Source organism: Monodon monoceros, unplaced genomic scaffold (genome assembly GCF_005190385.1).
Source record: "Monodon monoceros isolate NGI ecotype Baffin Bay Population unplaced genomic scaffold, NGI_Narwhal_1 Super_Scaffold_2, whole genome shotgun sequence".
Taxonomy (NCBI): Eukaryota; Metazoa; Chordata; class Mammalia; order Artiodactyla; family Monodontidae; genus Monodon; species Monodon monoceros.
In genome coordinates this window covers 90,201,666-90,219,132 of record NW_021703776.1, presented here as the reverse complement: position 1 = coordinate 90,219,132, position 17,467 = coordinate 90,201,666, and the positions used below count along the sequence as shown (strand labels likewise).

Sequence of the window (17,467 nt, the reverse complement as noted above, 5' to 3'; positions counted from 1 at the left end):
ACCGATGTATTGCACAACTAGGCAGCTTGAAAATGAAAACTGGATAAGATTTACCCCTATGGTGGCCTTGGCAGTTAATCACTTTGAACTGTGGCATTCCTAAAATCTTATTTGGTTTCCTAATGCCCTGCATTGTCTTTTGCAAATGGTGATTAGTGAAAGATTTGCTCTTCGTCAAGATTTCACCTGTTCTCCCTTAAACCGTAGATGTATCAGGCAGCCAACCTCAGTTCTTGTTTCCTTACTGATTCAATGAGGGTCATCTGTAGGCATCTGCACAGTCCCATAGCTGTTGTGTGGGAGAGATGGAGATGGACGTAGACAGGACTTGTAGTCAGAAGACTGGAGTCACAAGCTGTGTCACTAAGTTGACTTGTAAATGATCATGGGGAGAGTCACTTAGCTGCTCCAAAACTCAGCTCATCTGTAAAGTGGGGAATAATAATACTTACTCATTGATGAGCTAGTGTATGGGGGAGCTAAGTGAGTGTCAGGGGTGGGGATGGTGAGGGAAGACAGAATCAGAAAGACACAAGGAACCAGCTTGTAGATCGTGGAGCGTGGTAGAGAAATCTTTGACGTGGGGCCCAAAGAATGCTGGGAGGACTCAGGCTGTGGTGGGTCTCACCTCTACAGCTCCCTACACCATCATCACTTTCCCCTTCCTGTTCGCTGTGATGTTTGGAGACTGTGGTCACGGAATTGTGATGCTACTGGCAGCCCTTTGGATGGTCCTTAATGAGAGACGCTTGCTGTCCCAGAAGACGACCAATGAGGTGAGTGTTCATCAAATGTCTCGCCTCATTTCTTGGAGGTTATAAGTGGAATATTAAAAATGTGTATATTGTTTTCACCATGGAAATAACATGTTGTTATAAAAAGTAAGAGAAAGATGGAAAGTAACAAAGGACCCAGAGTTCAACATAAAAACTCCTGGCCAAAGGTAAATCCTTTGGATGGTTTGGTGCAGTAGCATCTTTGTTTTTTGTACATTACTTGACATGCATTGATCTTTTCCTTTACTTTTTTTTCTTAACATTGATTTTTTCCTTTGATTATAAAAGCAATATATGTTCACTGCAAAAATTGGGCAAATACAATAATCTAACTACCTAGAGAAAATCACAGTGTTTTTTTTCCTGTGCTTATACACAGGTATATCATTTTCTAAAATTGGGATGAAATAGTGCATATTAATTTGTAGCTTCCTTTTTTTTCACTCAAAATATCACGAATATTTTTTTACGGCAGAGCCCTTCTCCTACGATCAGCCCATGATCAGCATTCTTATGAAAGGCTGAGAAATCCTGAATATCGGGTCTTCACTTGCACACTTGAAGTTTCCACATTTTCTGTGAAGTCCCTGCACAGCGTTGTGAAGGTTGAGACAACTCAAGTCCGCCTTGTTTCAAAGTTGATCAGCTAACGTCACTTTATGTCCACTGTAATACATTTTATAAACTGGAAACACGCTTCTCACTCTGTTCTGAATTTTAAGAATATCTGCAATCTTTAATACAAGTTGACTTAAGTTGAGTTAGTTCAATGATGTCATAGCAAGTCAGTCATAAGCAGGGTTAGTGGGAGAATCAACCTGTGACCAGCAGAGTTTTCCATGACAAGCATCTTAACAGCTGGGCTTTCCTATAATGAATATTTAAAGTCTCAAATGGACACTTCAGCTGTTCTGAGAACGGCTGATACACATCATCCAGTCCTACGGAAAACGCTTTACTCTTCTTGGTGGATGTGCTTAGACAGAGGCTCACTGTTATAACAAGACCCCAGGTGAGTGGAGACTTCGCTTGCTGTAAAACTTAGCAGCATAGGAGGCAGGTCCCAGAAGCGCTTGAGGCAGCCGCCACCCACTTTCGTGTCCCTTCCTTTATAAGGGAGGCCTCAGCTGCTTCAGTTACGTTTTCTAACCAAGGCTGAATTAAAGAATATGAGGCTTATAGTGCTTTGTTTCCACAGGGACAGCTACCATTCTAGGACTTTTCTGAATCTCCCGTAGAAGCTCAGGAAAATCAGGATGTGTGTGCCCTGTCTGTTTGGATCACTTTGATGCCTGCCTGGTCACATGGCCCCTCTGTGTGGGATGCCCGTGTGCCTTGCAGTGGCTGTCCCAGTGGTGCTGGCGGCATCCTGTAACACACGTCCCCGGGGTCTGGTTCAGAGCCCACTGACAATCGTCCTCTGTCTCCCTGGGGCCAGATCTGGGACACCTTCTTCCACGGACGCTACCTCATCCTCCTCCTGGGCATCTTCTCCATCTACACGGGCTTGATCTACAACGACTGCTTCTCCAAGTCTTTCAACATCTTCGGCTCTTCTTGGAGCGTCCAACCCATGTTCAGAAATGGCACGTGGAAGTAAGTTGGGACAGAGCTGGGTCACTCAGTGGCCATCCAGGTGGCCTCAGTGACAGTTCTCGTGGCGGGGGGATCCTACGCCTGGCCCTGCTCAGAGGTGCGCCCACCACTTCACCAGATAATTTGGTTTTATCTGTTGAGTGTGAGACCTTGTACCGCTTCCTCAGTAACTGCGCTGGTAACTGTAATGCGTGGAGAGAGTTTTTAAAACTTCAGCTGAATTAAGTAGGTATCCTGGAGTGCACCCCGTGTGCCAGGCACTGTTGCGAAAACAACGGTGGGGCAGGTATAAACTGGGCATCCGAGTAGCGGTCGTGGAAGTGAGGCTTCCGGGAGAAGGAGGTGGCGTTTGAAACATACCTTGCTTGGCAGGGAGTTGGGGATAGAGTGAAATTACGCAGCCACATACTTAGGACAGAAGGCTTCGCTTTAAGAATGGCTGATGCAGGTCTGAACTATATATAAGTGATTGGTTTCCCATGTTCAAAGCCCCAGACTCACCAGAAGGGCATTTTTGTTTTGACGGCTCAGAGCAGCTTGATTGAATGTTGAAAGCAAAGGAGGAGACGGTTAGTTTTGCGCTGCTGTACTTGTTCCCTGTACTTGTGGGGGACGGGGTGAGGAACGCAGAGGGTAGGGTGTGCAGGCTGGTGAGAAGTTTGGGCTGCAGGAAAGAGACCTGGAAGCTCTCTGCGTCCCCACCCACCACACCTTCCGCAGGCATCCCCAGTTATTATGCAGTGCGTCAGACACACAGCCATCAGGATGGAGAGAGCGCTTCGGAATGGAGACTTTTATGGAGAGGGAGAAAGATTTTTGAGTTTGAGGGGTGGGTCAGTGTGATGAATTGGGGGAGAAGAGGAGGGCAGTGGAGGGGCAGGGGTTTCGAGGGAGAATGCTGACTCCCTTGGGATCTTTGGGGCACCTTCGGCTGCCTGCGTCTGAGACACACTCGAGACAACCGCAGTGGGTTCCGGGTTGCTTTGCGAGGCCTAAAAGTCCCAGGTGATGTTCCCTCACGTCTGCCCACTCACCTGCTTCAGGGCAGCTTCAGGTTTCTCTGTCTCTTTCTGGAACGTCCAGTGGGAAGTGTGACAGGAGAGCACTGCGAGAAAGGGGAGGCGGAGATGTGTAACCATATCTGCAACCTTGCTTCCATCTTTTCTCTCTCAAGCGTGGTAGGACTTTCTATTTAAGGCACGTCAGGGGTCTTATCTGCTCACCAAAATCTGCACCACACATCGTAAGTGGGGGGAGAGAATACACCATCCGTCTCCTCTGAGGATTTCTCAGGAAAGATTCAAAACAGGGTTCCTTTCGATGTGAATGTTCCTAAGTGCATTTGGGGGCTTGGTGCTGACTGAAGGCCCAGGGGGGCTCAGGGGCTATCGTAGTACAGGTGGGTGTGTCACAGAGGCTCTGTGCCTCTCTTTTTAGTCCCTTTGCTGGGTCCAAGTGCCCTGTAGTAGAGGACAGGAATGTTGAACAATAAATAAGTAAATAAAAATGAAGAAGAAAACATTTTGCAGGACTACAGTTACAGATGGCTATGGCTATGGGGTTTTGTTTGTTTTTTCTTTGCAATTAGTACCCTGAAGAGATGCCTCGAAGAACAAAACTTTTCATAGCATTTGGAGAGAAATTGCTGAGTTTTGCTCTTCACCTTTAAACTCATAAGCACAGTGATGGATCCCGAAACATGTGTTAAATCAGCATAACTTTAGCAAACTATTTACACAGAATTTCACTTGCCCTGGAGTGTGACTGCGAAAAGTCCGAGTCAACTGGCTTGCTGTCACTCTGCAAACGTGGGTTGGAATATTGTTCTTTTGTGTGCATGTAAGTTACCTTGGCCCCAGTTCCAGGCTGTGGAGGCCAAGCCTAGTCGGAGAGACCCCAAGCTCAGCCCCACGCCCAAGCATGGATGGTATGAAGCAGACCCTCTTCAGCAGGGAGGCGAAAGGAAATCGTAGGCACACATCAGAGCGGCAAAGGGCACAGCGGGCTGATTTTGTCACTGGCCACAAGCTAGGTCTTGGGCCTGCCTTCCCTGACAGTGGGCTAGAGACACTGTCACACCATCCTTCAGCCACAGACCACAAGGATCGTGTGTGTTGTCACCAAAATTGGGTTGATTGACTCAGTGAGGGAGATGGTGCCCTCTGGGGATGGTGGGCATCTCAGTAAGAGGGTGTTAGAAGGGCTTAGAGGATTTGGCCTCTGGGAGGATAAGGGGAGTGGTGGTCATTTTTGTGGTTTGGACAACGTCCTTATTTTTGAACTGTCCATATTTTGATATCAGATATGATTGTGGAATGGTCTTGTTTTTGTCTTGGTCCCTGATGGTCACAGGGTGGCCTTGTCTGATGTTCTGTGAAACAGATACTATGGCTTAGCTGTGGGCGCCAGGCCAGTTCCCTCTTTTATCTTTGTTGACACACAAACACATCTCTGATCATTAGATCCAACCATTTGCACTGAGGCGTGCTGTTAGGACCGGGGTCTAGGTCTGAGATGGCCGGTCAGGGCCAGCTGTTTACACTGTCACTGAGGGCCTGGCCAGCATAATCAGGCTTCCTAATTTCCCCCGTGCTACCGAACACCCACCACACCCCAGGTGCAGGAGGGAGGGAGTGTATTTCTAGGCAGCCTGTCCACGTTGTCAACATTCTGTTCTTCATCCTTTCAAACACTCATCCTTGGGCCCCTCCATAGATGTGTGCTCTTAAAATAAGAAAAATTAAGGGCTTCCCTGGTGGCGCAGTGGTTGGGAGTCCGCCTGCTGATGCAGGGGACACGGGTTCGTGCCCCGGTCTGGGAAGATCCCACATGCCGCGGAGCGTCTGGGCCCGTGAGCCATGGCCGTTGAGCCTGCGCGTCTGGAGCCTGTGCTCCGCAACAGGTGAGGCCACAGCAGTGAGAGGCCTGCGTACTGCAAAAAAAAAAAGAAAGAAAAATTAAGCCCTAATGTTCTCAACCCCTTCAGGTTTGCACAGATGGTAAGAAATTCCTGCCCATTGACATTTGTGCTTCTGGGTGAGAATGGGACACAGATTTAAAGGCAGTTAATGGACCACAGCTTTCAGGGGCTGAGTTTCCCAGAGGTCAGGGGCCATGTGTGAAAGCCAATTCACTCCTCCAGGATCAGTTCTCGTGCTCCCAGGGGAGATTTCCCAGCCTGGTCCCAGGGCTGGGTTTTATCTCCTCTATACTCCTGTCACCCTTGCCCCCTGCCTCTTTTCTGATGTAGTATAACTTTTTCTTTACTATACCCAGTCAGGCTGAGAGCCCTTTGGAAACTCACACTGTGACTTCCTTAGGGGCCAGATGGTAATTTCTGTAGCTCAGTACCTAGGGTGATACTCAGCACATAGTAGGTATTCAATATCCATTTGTGGAATAATTGAATGAACCAGTTGGTGAGTCGCACCAACAGTTAGGCTTTGATTGGCTAGCAAGTGGATGACTGATGGTACTATAGTATTTTTCCTACCTCTAGTTGATCATTGGTTTTGTTTTGTTTTTCCTTTCTCCCTCTGTAGTACACAAGTAATGGAAACAAATCCATATTTACAGCTGGACCCAGCCGTTCCGGGAGTGTACTCCGGAAATCCATACCCTTTTGGAATTGATCCGGTAATAATGTCTTCTGAGATTAAATATTCATTATGTAAAATGTCTTGCTGAGGAGATCTCTGTGTGGAGGGGACGAAAGTACCAGAACCTGTCAAATCCACCAACTTGTACTGAGATAGAATAGCATGTCCTGGAGGTTTTTGTGACGCATTGCAATGGATTCAAGTAAATGTCCTACCTGCACCCTTTACCCAGCCCCTGGGTCATTTTCCGTGCAATTTCCAAACATCTGCCTCTTTCTTCTCAGTTATACCCCTGGTGGTTTACCGTTGCTTCTTTAAAAGGCCCTTGGTTGCTTGGAAAGTATGCATATTAGATAAGCAATTTAGCAACCTAACCAGGTTCCCAACTTTGGCGTTTTCTTGCAGTGATTAACATCTCTCTTTTTCCTAGAAAAGTGTGGATTTGCTTTTATATTTGCTTTATTTTATTGCATAGAATTATACAAGTTTTTAAAAATGTGTTAACTTTAATGGTTTGTTATATCTACCTCAATTGGATTTGAGCCAAACAAACAAATGTGCTTCCTCGCCAAGCCTGCAGGCACAAAGAGATGTCAAGAAGACACATCCCTATTTGGGTAAAACCCCTCACACGATGGCTTAGCACCATATTGCCACCAGGTGGCGGCCTTGTGCCCCAAATGAGCACAAGTGTCTGGAGCTGAACTTGGCAGATGGGGTTCATAAAAGTTTCCTCTACTCTCACTTTGTTGGAAGAGAACCTGAGACCACAGTTTTACTTGCTGACAGTTGAGAGTAATAGCACTGGCCCTAAAATTGGTTCTCTGGCCTCTCCTATCTTGTGGGTCATCTCCTCTTCAGTTTTCCTGTTCCTCCCACTTGCTGCCCAACCTCCTGTCCCTTATAAAAGCAGCAAGCATCACCCAGGATTGGTTTATACTTGCCACCCAGGGGCACTTGCATTCAAAGTTTTATCAAAAGAGGCGAAGTCCTTGAAGTCCTGTTTGTAAGCTGCAAAGTGCTAAAAATAAATGCAAGTTGTTACTTTTGTAGACTGGAAGGCTTTATCTTCAGTCCAAGGAATTTCATGATTAGCGAACAGGCAGCGGAGGAGTATTAGAGGGGAGTGATTTTTAGGGTCTGGTTGACCTTCCTTTCCTTTGAATCTCATTGCTCCCACTGTCCTGTCTCTTCTCTTCACAGCCCCCATCTAATGCATCAGCAAATCCTGTCTACCCAATTTTGCCCCTCGTGGACAAAGGGAGGGTAGCAAATTTCACGATTCAGAATTGAATGGTCCAGTCTTTACTCTGTGTGCAATTTTGTCATCTGCCCACTAGTTAGAAAAGAAAAGAAAAATGTGAGGGTGAAAGGGAAGGTGATGTGTTGAAAATAATTAATTTTTTCCTAGTAACATTTAGATTTTTAAAGATTTTTGGCCTTTTTAAACATTATAAAATAATATATATGATTAAAAACCCATATAATACAAAAATTATTAAAAAATAAAAAGATAAAGCAGAAACTAACACACCATTGTAAAGCAATTATACTCCAGTAAAGATGTTAAAAAAAAATTAAAAAAATAAAAAGGAAGAGTTGCCTTTCTTACCTTTCCTCTTCCTGCAAATTGATTGCCCAGAGATAATCTCTTTAATGGAACATTTCTGTGTTTATATTAGCACTTATATATATTAATGAAGGGTTTGATTTTTACATAATGTAAATTTACAGCTGCATTTATTAACTCTGTTGAGCATCTATTTGTGAGTCAGATCACAAAATATTCGGGCATCAGAGCTGAGGGGGCTTTCTAAAGGCGTCTGTAAATATTTTATAATAAATGAACATTATACAATGGTTACAAGCCCATGATTTAGAATCAGATAGGCTGTGTTTAAATCTTAGATTTTCTATTTACTTGCTACGTGATTTTGAGCAAATTATCATCTCTGGGTCTGTGTTTCCTCATCTGTAAAATGGGTATAATAATAGCCTTCATAGAATTGCTCAGAAGAGTAAACGAATTTTATAGGTAAAACACCCAGAAGAGTCTGGTGCATAAACAGAGTAAACGCTCCATTTGCTGTTATATTATTTCTCCTTGGGCGTGTAAGTAACTTAGTTTCTCTGAGATTTTGATAAATGCCCTTATCTGTAAAATGGGAATACTTATAACTATCTCATAGAGTTTTTGTTAGAATTAAATGAGATAAATACACTTAAAGAGCTTAGTATGTACCTGGTACTTAACCGTGAACATTTTTTAGTTTTTCCAAGCTGGGTCTAAGGTGTACTGGTAACCCTGCCCTTACTGTGTTGAGTGATTCTGTGGAGACTGGCCAACCAGGAGGGCAAAGGGAAAAAGCAGAGGGTGGAGGGCAAGCCTGGTGCAGCTTCAGTGCCACGGCAGATGGGGAGGGTAGTGGAGGTGCCTCTGGGGTCTGAGCACCTGTTACAGGAGTCCCTTTCCCCATCTTCCCAGCAGCCCCCTTAGTGTTTGTTAAGCTGGTGGCCGCTCAGGACGTTGTTGAGACAGAATCAGTGAGAGGTGGTTCCTGCATGGGGGAGGGGAAGGTAACTGTGCACTGAGGCTGCACTAGGTGGACGTCGACCCCTTAGCAGAAGCAGAGGAGTTTGGAGGAGGAAGTAGTTTAGGAGGAAAGAAAAGAAGACCCTGTGGCTTTGTTAGTTCTGAGGAGCAAACCCTCCAGATGCCTAAAGTTCCAGAGGGGTCAGAGGTAGAAGCAAGGACTTGAATCATTCGCATGGGGGTGGGTGTTGGAGATTTCTGCGGGGAAGAAGAGCGTTAGTGACTGGGACCATTAACCAGGGTGAGGCCACGACAGCCCCCAGCCACTGAGTGCTTGTCCTGTGTGCCCGTCTTGTGTGGGCAGGACAGGTACACACGTCCCTCTCTGTGCCAATAAATGTTGGCTACAGGAGTGGCTTCTTGAGAAGGGCCTGGGAAAATGCTTTGTAATGTAAAGTGCTATAGAAATTCAGCGTAAAAGGTGGTATTATTAAGAGGGGATGGGCTAAATTCATGGGCCAGAGATCTACACCATTAATGTGGGAACCCAGGCAAGTTTGAGATCTCTCCATAATGTTTCAGAATGTCTTTTCATTTAGAACAGGGGAAAAATCATGTCGGTTTTTTTTTTTTTTTCTTCCAGTTACTTGATGTTTTACTAATGGTGCTATTGGTTCCAACACAGTTGTCATGAGAATTGCATTTATAAGGGGTTTGGTCCTTTTCTGAGCCTAAAATGCATGGGCTGAACTGGACAGAAATTTGAAAATGTGGTTCCCAGAGCGACTTTTTCAGGGGAAATCGAGCTTTAGCCCCTGACTCTGGGAGAACTTCTAGACTCTGGTCTCATGTCTTCCTTGTCACGTTTCCCTTCCAGGTTTGGAACTTGGCTTCAAACAAGCTAACATTCTTGAACTCCTATAAGATGAAGATGTCAGTTATCCTGGGAATTGTCCAGATGGTTTTTGGTGTCATTCTCGGCCTTTTCAATCACATGTAAGTTTCACAATGAACTTTCTGCCTGTTGGTCTGACCGTGTCGGGGATGAGCAGTGGCAGAGCCCCCAGTTTGCTCCTGTGTCCCTCCGTGCAAGTTTCCTTCGTATGGGGACTGCTTTCCCCGGTCTCTTGGCTTGAGTTCAGACAAGCTGGTTTGCCAGAAATGACACCTCTGTTTCTCCTGAGCTGAGGGCACCTTTCACCTCAGAAGTATTTGAGGGTTCAGAAAGAGACTGCAAGGCCACAGTGCTATGTGTCCTCCCAGCCTGCAGGGCCTCCGCTGGTGCTAGATCCAGGCTTATAACTCCCACCAGTGGGCAAATGGGGACATAAGTGCCCTCAAATTCTGAATTCCATTCGGTATAATTTCTTCCTGCTGGCAGCAGCCTCTCTCTCATTTCTTTGACTGTTAACGTTCTCCCATCTCTTCTTTCTGTTAAGATTGATCTATAGAAAGCTTCTCAAACTTGGATATTTGTGCTAAGTTGTAAATGTTTGAAAACGGGCTCCAATATGCCTATTTAGAGAGGCTTTTGTGGACATGGCAGCTTGTGGGTATCGCTGAAACCCACCTGCCAGGAGGTCAGCACAGTGCCAAAGAAATGGTACAGAGTTTAGAGTCAGAAAGTTGACTGATGGTTCTAACTCTTTATAGCTGTGTGATCATAGATGTGTAGCTTAACGTCTCTGAGATCGTTTTCTGCTGTAGAATGGGAATAGAGGAGTCAGAATGGGTCGGTTACTGTGCAGTAACAAACAACTCCCAAATCACAGTGGTTTATGACCGTGATGCATTGTCATCGTGGGCCACCGGGGACACTGCTTATCTCATCCTCACACTGGGACCAGAGCTGATGGGCTGCCACCACCTGGAAGCTGCCAGTTGCTGTGACAGGAGAGTGTGGTCAGTTACACACTGACTCTTAAGGTTCCACCTGGAGTGACACAGGCCACCTCCATTCCCATTTCATTGACTAGAGCCAGTCACATGGTGACCTCCAATCAGAAAACCAATAGATGTACGATTCTACTTAAAAAATAAGAACTATTTAGTGAGTAAACGAATGACAGCGCCTTGGTACTACTGCCTGCCTGAAAGTGCTGTGAGAGTTAAATGAGAGAGAAAACCAGGAGGTGATTTTTGGACTATCATTGACATCGTGTGTCAGGCTGGCCTCAACTATCTCTAGTAATCCTGCTTTATCATGGGATCTCCATTTTTCCCTCCAATAACTCTTACAATTAACAAAGGGTCTGGGGCCCTTTTCTGACATTTTAACTGGGTGTCCCCCAACTTAGTCTTGTGGGACTCTCTCTATGTCTTAGAGCAGAAGTTGGCAAACTTTCTCTGTAAAGGGCCAGATAGTAAATGTTTTAGGCTTTGCAGGCCAGATGGTCTGTGTCACAGCTACTCAATTCTGGTGTTGTAGTGTGAATGCTGCCACAGACTCTGTGTAAACAAACGAGTGTGAGTGTGTTCCAATAGAACTTTATTTATGAAAACTGAAATTTGAATTTCCTATCATTTTCACATGTCATCAAATATTCTTTTGATTTTTTCCCCCCAACCATTTAATGATGTAAAAACCATTTTTAACTTGTAAGCTGTACACAACTAGGTGATGGGCTCAGTTTGGCCTGTGGGCCGTTGTTGACCGACCCCTGTCCTAGGGCATCCTTAGGGGCAAAGCTGCCAAGCCATGCTTCTATATCCTTGTACCATTAATTGTGTTGATATGAATTCGGTCTGCATGGGAAGCTGTGGCCAGATCATCAGTTGTCTATGTGAGCCTGCCCTCTGCCTCAGACTTTATCTTCTAGACCCTGGTTCTCTCTGAACCTTTTGTGCAAAAGCACCTTTCTTTCTCATCTTCTCCAGCCATGCATGATTGCCACTTGCCTGGGGAGTGGATGCAGTGTTCAAAGAAATGAACATTTGGTGATTTGGAGAGAATAGTGAGTTGCTGGTATTCCTTCAGTGTTCTGTCTTGTATGTGTGTATGTTTCCCACCCTCAGATTCTTCAGGAACACTCTCAACATCATTCTGCAGTTCATCCCCGAGATGATTTTTATCCTGTGTCTTTTTGGATACCTGGTCTTCATGATCATTTTCAAATGGTGCTCCTTCGACGTCTCTGTGTCCCGGCGAGCCCCGAGCATCCTCATCCACTTCATCAACATGTTCCTGTTTAACTATAACGACCCTTCGAATGCACCCCTATACAAACATCAGGTACTGATGGGGCTTTTTTCTTCTTTTACGCACTTGATTATGTTAAATCTCTCTCCTACTCTTGGGTATTGCAGAGAGTAATTATTTGCAAGACTGAGCCATCTCAGCACCCAATGTGTTAGGTTCTTCAAATTCAGAAGGTCTTATTGGATGAATGTCTGGGTGCTGAAGGCAGTGCTGTGGTGTGGCTCCAGCCGTTCCTATCTGGGTAATACGTGGGAGGGATTATTGCTGTGGGGTTGAAAATTAGCTTGTACGTTGTCTGCGAAGAAAGAAAAAAAATAATCCTTCGGATTGATTGGCTTGAAACTGTAAACGCTCTAAATAGCACCTTAAAAATGAATAATCTTTTATTATAAAAGTAAACTCTAGTTAAGGTTCACAAGAAAGAAAATTGAAATAGAGTCAAGAAGAAGAATCCCTCTGTTCACATGGGGAGTGAGTTTCTGGAAAACTGAACCAAACTCATGCTGTCCTATGAGCTTCCATGGCCAATTGGAGATGCTTTCTTTCTTTTTTTCTTTGGGCTCTTCTTCTATGGATGATACCTTCCAACAGTTGGATGTTATTGCCATTCTGACTTCTGTTTCTTTCAGCCTCATTATCAACTTAATATTTTATTTTAAAAAAGTATAAATGTCCCATGAGAGGTGGGTATAAAAATATCTCAGTGACTAATTTTTGGTCACACAAATAGTTCTTTTCCTCTGGCCTCTCCCAGTGATAACCTGATCATATTGTTTGCTGGTAGATTTTCACTAAGGGAGGATCCACTTATATAGGTTCTAATTCCTCTGGATCAAGCTCTAGGGCTAGATTTCCCAATATCAGCCCATGGCACCTGCCAGTGACCGCTCATCCTGGGTCCCAGTTACAGCCATGCTCCTCCTACAGCTGCACACGTCCTCATGAGTTTGAATCCTAGCTGTGTTCTCCTCCCCTACAGAAGCAGCAAATAAGAAGAAGAAAAAGTAAGGAATGATTTTAGCTAATAATCAGAGACGACATATAGCTCTGAAAGCTCTCTTATATCCCACCTTACTATTGTTGCACCTGTTTGTTATACATCAACGGTGTAGGAACCATCCCTAGACTATTGGCATTAAATGAATGTATCTGGAAGGTTCGTTTGTGCAATGCTGGAGTCTAAACGAAAGTTCACTTGGATTTCCCAAACAAGTCTTCTCTTTGAGGCACGGTACTCAGATTCACCACATAGTTCATGTGCTAATTCTTTTCTTAAAGACTAAAGTCCTGTCTTAGTGCACTGAACATTGAACAGTGAATGGCTTTTCCAGCTTTTTTCCATTCAAAAATGTTATTTGGAGTTGGCTGGTTTCCACACCCTGGAATGAAGATTCATTATCTAGACACAGTTTGCAGTTTCCATAACCTCATCTTCCCGTCATGCAGCTGGAAGAGACAGTGTAAGTTACTAATACAGCCTCCTCCAAACACTGCCCTGGTTGCTTCGTGCCATGTTTCAATATCAAAGAAGAAGAGCAACAGATAAGTAGACATCTCTGGTTGCTTTGTACATTGTGAAGGGAAAAAGCATGATATCTAAATGGGCAAATGGCAACGAGGTAGCTTCGAGGACAGGGACCTGGGACTGGCAAGTGCAGTGTGTGTTCCCGTGGTTCTCCCCCTTCTTGGGAGCAGTTAAGAGTGGAGGAGGGGGCTTCCCTGGTGGCGCAGTGGTTAAGAATCCACCTGCCAATGCAGGGGACATGGGTCTTCTCCCTGGTCTGGGAAGATCCCACATGCCACAGAGCAACTAAGCCTGTGCATCACAACTACTGAGCCTGCGCTCTAGAGCCCGCGAGCCACAACTACTGAGCCCGCGTGCCACAACTACTGAAGCCTGTGCACCACAACTACCGAGCCTGTGCTCTACAGCCCGTGTGCCACAACTACTGAAGCCCACATGTGTAGAGCTTGTGCTCTGCAACAAGAGAAGCCACCGCAACGAGAAGCCCGCGCACCGCTACGAAGAGTAGCCCCCGCTCACCACAACTAGAGAAAGCCTGCGGCCAGTAACGAAGACCCAACTCAGCCAAGAATAAAATAAAATAAGAGTGGAGGAGGGTAGGAGATGGAGAAGATAAAATGTTTCCACTGTTATCGGGGTAAATCTTGTTACAATTGGGATGATAATAAATTGTCTCACTGGGAGCTTGGCCAGAACAGTTAAAGAAATGTGAGGGCTCAAGAAGCGTTTTCCCTTTTACTCTGAGCACCCCATTTCTACACCTTTTCAATGGCTCTGATGAAGCCTTCCCAGGAGTCTTGGTTCTTCAGACCATAGCAGCTCTGGGTCAGTCCTCAAACCCAGTGACTCGGGAGGGTAGGAAAAAGAGTTGGGGGTGAGGATGTGAAAGGAAATATGTGACAGGATGATAAAATGGGATGTCGCCTGGGCTTCAGCGAGGCATGAAGACCATAGACGCCTCACTCCAGAGTGAATTCTGACAGTGAGAGAGACAGCAAAAGAGAGTTCAGCCCAGGCGTCCCAGGACCCGTTAGGTGACTCACCCATAATGAGTTCTGTGCGAGTAGGCGACGATTGTTTTGAAAAGGAGAGCACAAGGGCTTAGTAGTACTGGAAATACAAGGTTACTGATGGAGACAGTAAATTTGTGACTTAAAGTGACCCAAGGACTTTTGGTCACTCCAGAGTGACCAGCGCAGTGCCAGGCCAGCGCTTTGTCCAGGCCCAGGGCTGACTGTCCCCACGGAACAGGGTCAAGGGGACCAGGGACAAATAAAGCTGCCCTTATGATGTGGCTCATGAGCTCTTCTGTCCAATGACAGGCTCCACATGGTGCGGGTGTATGATAAGGGACCACTTGGAGAGTAAGGAATAAAGACAGGGAGACTCCAGTGTCCACCATGAGTGGACACCCCGTACCACCGGACTGACAGCTGTCTCCCTGCACTGGGAATAGCCCAAGATGGGAGGGTGAATGGGTCCATTGAAATGCTGTAGATCACTCCAAATAAAGTGCAGCTAAAATGAGACATATTTACCATTTGTATCATGTGAAATGTGCTGTGCAATCACCTTGAAATGATAGGATCTTACGGTTTTGGTCTTACAGCAAGAAGTCCAAAGCTTCTTTGTTATTATGGCTTTGATTTCTGTGCCGTGGATGCTTCTGATTAAGCCGTTTATTCTTAGAGCCAGTCATCGGAGATCCCAGGTAAGCACCATCCACTTCCATTCACTCACTGTGGGTAGGAATGTGGGTTCCCTGCAAGTGTAAATTGGGGTTTAGAGAGAACACTGCATTGACCAGGGCCTGAAGGACCTGGTGAGGTGAGGAACCGGCCCACCCCAGGTATGCTTCCTACTGCAGAGCTCAGCTTTTCCTTGGGGCTTTCTTGATTCCAGCATGATGGTCGCATTTAAATCTTACGTGCTGCAAACCGTGCTTGGGGTGTGTGTGCTGAGTCAAGTGGTAGGTAATGACTTTTAAGGCTCTGAATGTGGTTGCTGTATTAGTTGAAAATAAGAATCTTTTACTGTAGTTTTAGTGTGTTAATGAGTATTGAACGTTGTTTTCATCAGGATTCTAAAGTTGTGGGGAAAAAAATAAAGTTGTGGGCTTTTACTGTATTATGTTACAGATGGTGAGAGGGAACTAGAGGAGGAAACACGTTTAAATAAGTCTGTTCTTGTTTTTCTGATTTTCACCCTATTGTCAAACACCAGTTTCAGCCCACTTCCTCCTTTTGTCTAAACTTCTCCTGAGCCTCAGGTTTACTCAGGGGGTGATGAAGTGTTTACTGTCAGCCTAAATCAAATAGGATTTGGGAAGATTAACCTTCCAGGGACCATTAGAGTCTAGAAATGACACACAGGCACTGTTTGAGATGATCGGTCTCTGCTTCCCTCTATTAGTGCAAAACATTAAGTGGGCTGTGCTGAGATCACGTATGTTTTAAGTGGTTGGAAATATTTTCAGGTAAACTTTTTTTTTTTAACATCTTTATTGGGGTATAATTGCTTTACAATGGTGTGTTAGTTTCTGCTTTATAACAAAGTGAATCAGTTATACATATACATATGTTCCCATATCTCTTCCCTCTTGCATCTCCCTCCCTCCCACCCTCCCTATCCCACCCCTCCAGGCGGTCACAAAGCACCGAGCTGATCGCCCTGTGCTATGCGGCTGCTTCCCACTAGCTATCTACCTTACGTTTGGTAGTGTATATATGTCCATGCCTCTCTCTTGCTTTGTCACAGTTCACCCTTCCCCCTCCCCATATCCTCAAGTCCATTCTCTAGTAGGTCTGTGTCTTTATTCCTATCTTACCCCTAGGTTCTTCATGACATTTTTTTTCTTAAATTCCATATATATGTGTTAGCATACGGTATTTGTCTTTCTCTTTCTGACTTACTTCACTCTGTATGACAGACTCTAGGTCTATCCACCACATTGCAAATAGCTCAATTTCGTTTCTTTTTATGGCTGAGTAATATTCCATTGTATATATGTGCCACATCTTCTTTATCCATTCATCCGATGATGGGCACTTAGGTTGTTTCCATCTCCGGGCTATCGTAAATAGAGCTGCAATGAACATTTTGGTACATGACTCTTTTTGAATTATGGTTTTCTCAGGGTATATGCCCGGTAGTGGGATTGCTGGGTCATATGGTAGTTCTATTTGTAGTTTTTTAAGGAACCTCCATACTGTTCTCCATAGTGGCTGTACCATTCACATTCCCACCAGCAGTGCAAGAGTGTTCCCTTTTCTCCACACCCTGACGTGGCTGATGGTAGAGTCGGGGACCTGGGTGGGTCCAGGCTGGAGTTCAGGAGGTTCGTCTCTAGGTGGCGCTCTCTTTCTAAATCACCTGCCTTTCCCACTATTTCCTGCCAGCCTCGACCAGATCCAAAACCTGTCTGAAATATAATTTATGTGGGATATAAATACACAGGAAGGCAAACCAAAGAATACTTGTTTATTGTTTGGTTAATAGGTGAGAGACCAGGATGGTAAAGGAGAGTTGAGGTGGACCATTGTCCAAATAGGTGAACTGGTGTTTCAAAGGAAGGTGGCAAATACCTTTCTGCAGAAACAGATGCAACTGTCTTTCTTAGAAACTCAACCTGTCCGTAAGTCGAGGACTAGGTTACTGCTGGCTCGCCTGAGTCCCAGGACTCTCAAACCATAGCTTGTCTTATTCTTTGCTCCACAAAAGCTGTTTAAATAGTGGCTGAGCCCAAAGTGACGGATTTCTCCCTTTTCCCCATGGATGACTTGTATGACAGGGAAGGAGGTAGAGGTGCTTTTGTAGTCTGCCATCTTGGGCGATACCTCCTAGGCTGACTCAGGGGAACATGGGCTCCCAAAGGCTGCTTGGAGTCCTGCCTCCTTGGCCCCTGGGATGTGTAGCTGTCGATTGACTCCTTAGGCTGCTGATTACGTGGTCCTTTTTCATGTTAGAAACATTTCCTTCCACCTCCATCCAAGACATGATTCCATAATGGAATTATCTGGCCTCCTCTCAAGTCCCCCTGTGAAGCCTTAAAGAGGCCCAGTACATAGAGATTATAAACAGGCTTGTTCTGATGGGCCTTGGGGGAAATGAGCAGAGGTCCCATCTCCTCAGGCTCCTCTGTAACCCTGTAGCCCTGGGTCCCTGCAGGACATGGTTTGGAAACCCCTTCACTAGAGGGCCACCTGTGATGTGGCCCTTCTGGCACGCACCCTGTAGGCA

At 45.4% G+C, this 17,467-nt stretch overlaps 1 protein-coding gene across 3 annotated transcripts in view; it reads left to right on the top strand.

Annotated features, from left to right (window-relative positions):
* The window catches only part of ATP6V0A4 (ATPase H+ transporting V0 subunit a4), a 72,734-nt gene that overhangs the window by 44,230 nt on the left and 11,037 nt on the right, over positions 1 to 17,467 (top strand). For all 3 annotated transcript variants that reach the window (XM_029233270.1, XM_029233272.1, XM_029233271.1), the window contains 6 exons: positions 637 to 776; positions 2,215 to 2,372; positions 5,915 to 6,008; positions 9,382 to 9,500; positions 11,520 to 11,736; positions 14,838 to 14,939. In XM_029233270.1, the coding sequence (XP_029089103.1) occupies positions 637 to 776; positions 2,215 to 2,372; positions 5,915 to 6,008; positions 9,382 to 9,500; positions 11,520 to 11,736; positions 14,838 to 14,939 (830 nt within the window). The remainder of the gene's footprint in view (positions 1 to 636; positions 777 to 2,214; positions 2,373 to 5,914; positions 6,009 to 9,381; positions 9,501 to 11,519; positions 11,737 to 14,837; positions 14,940 to 17,467) is intronic.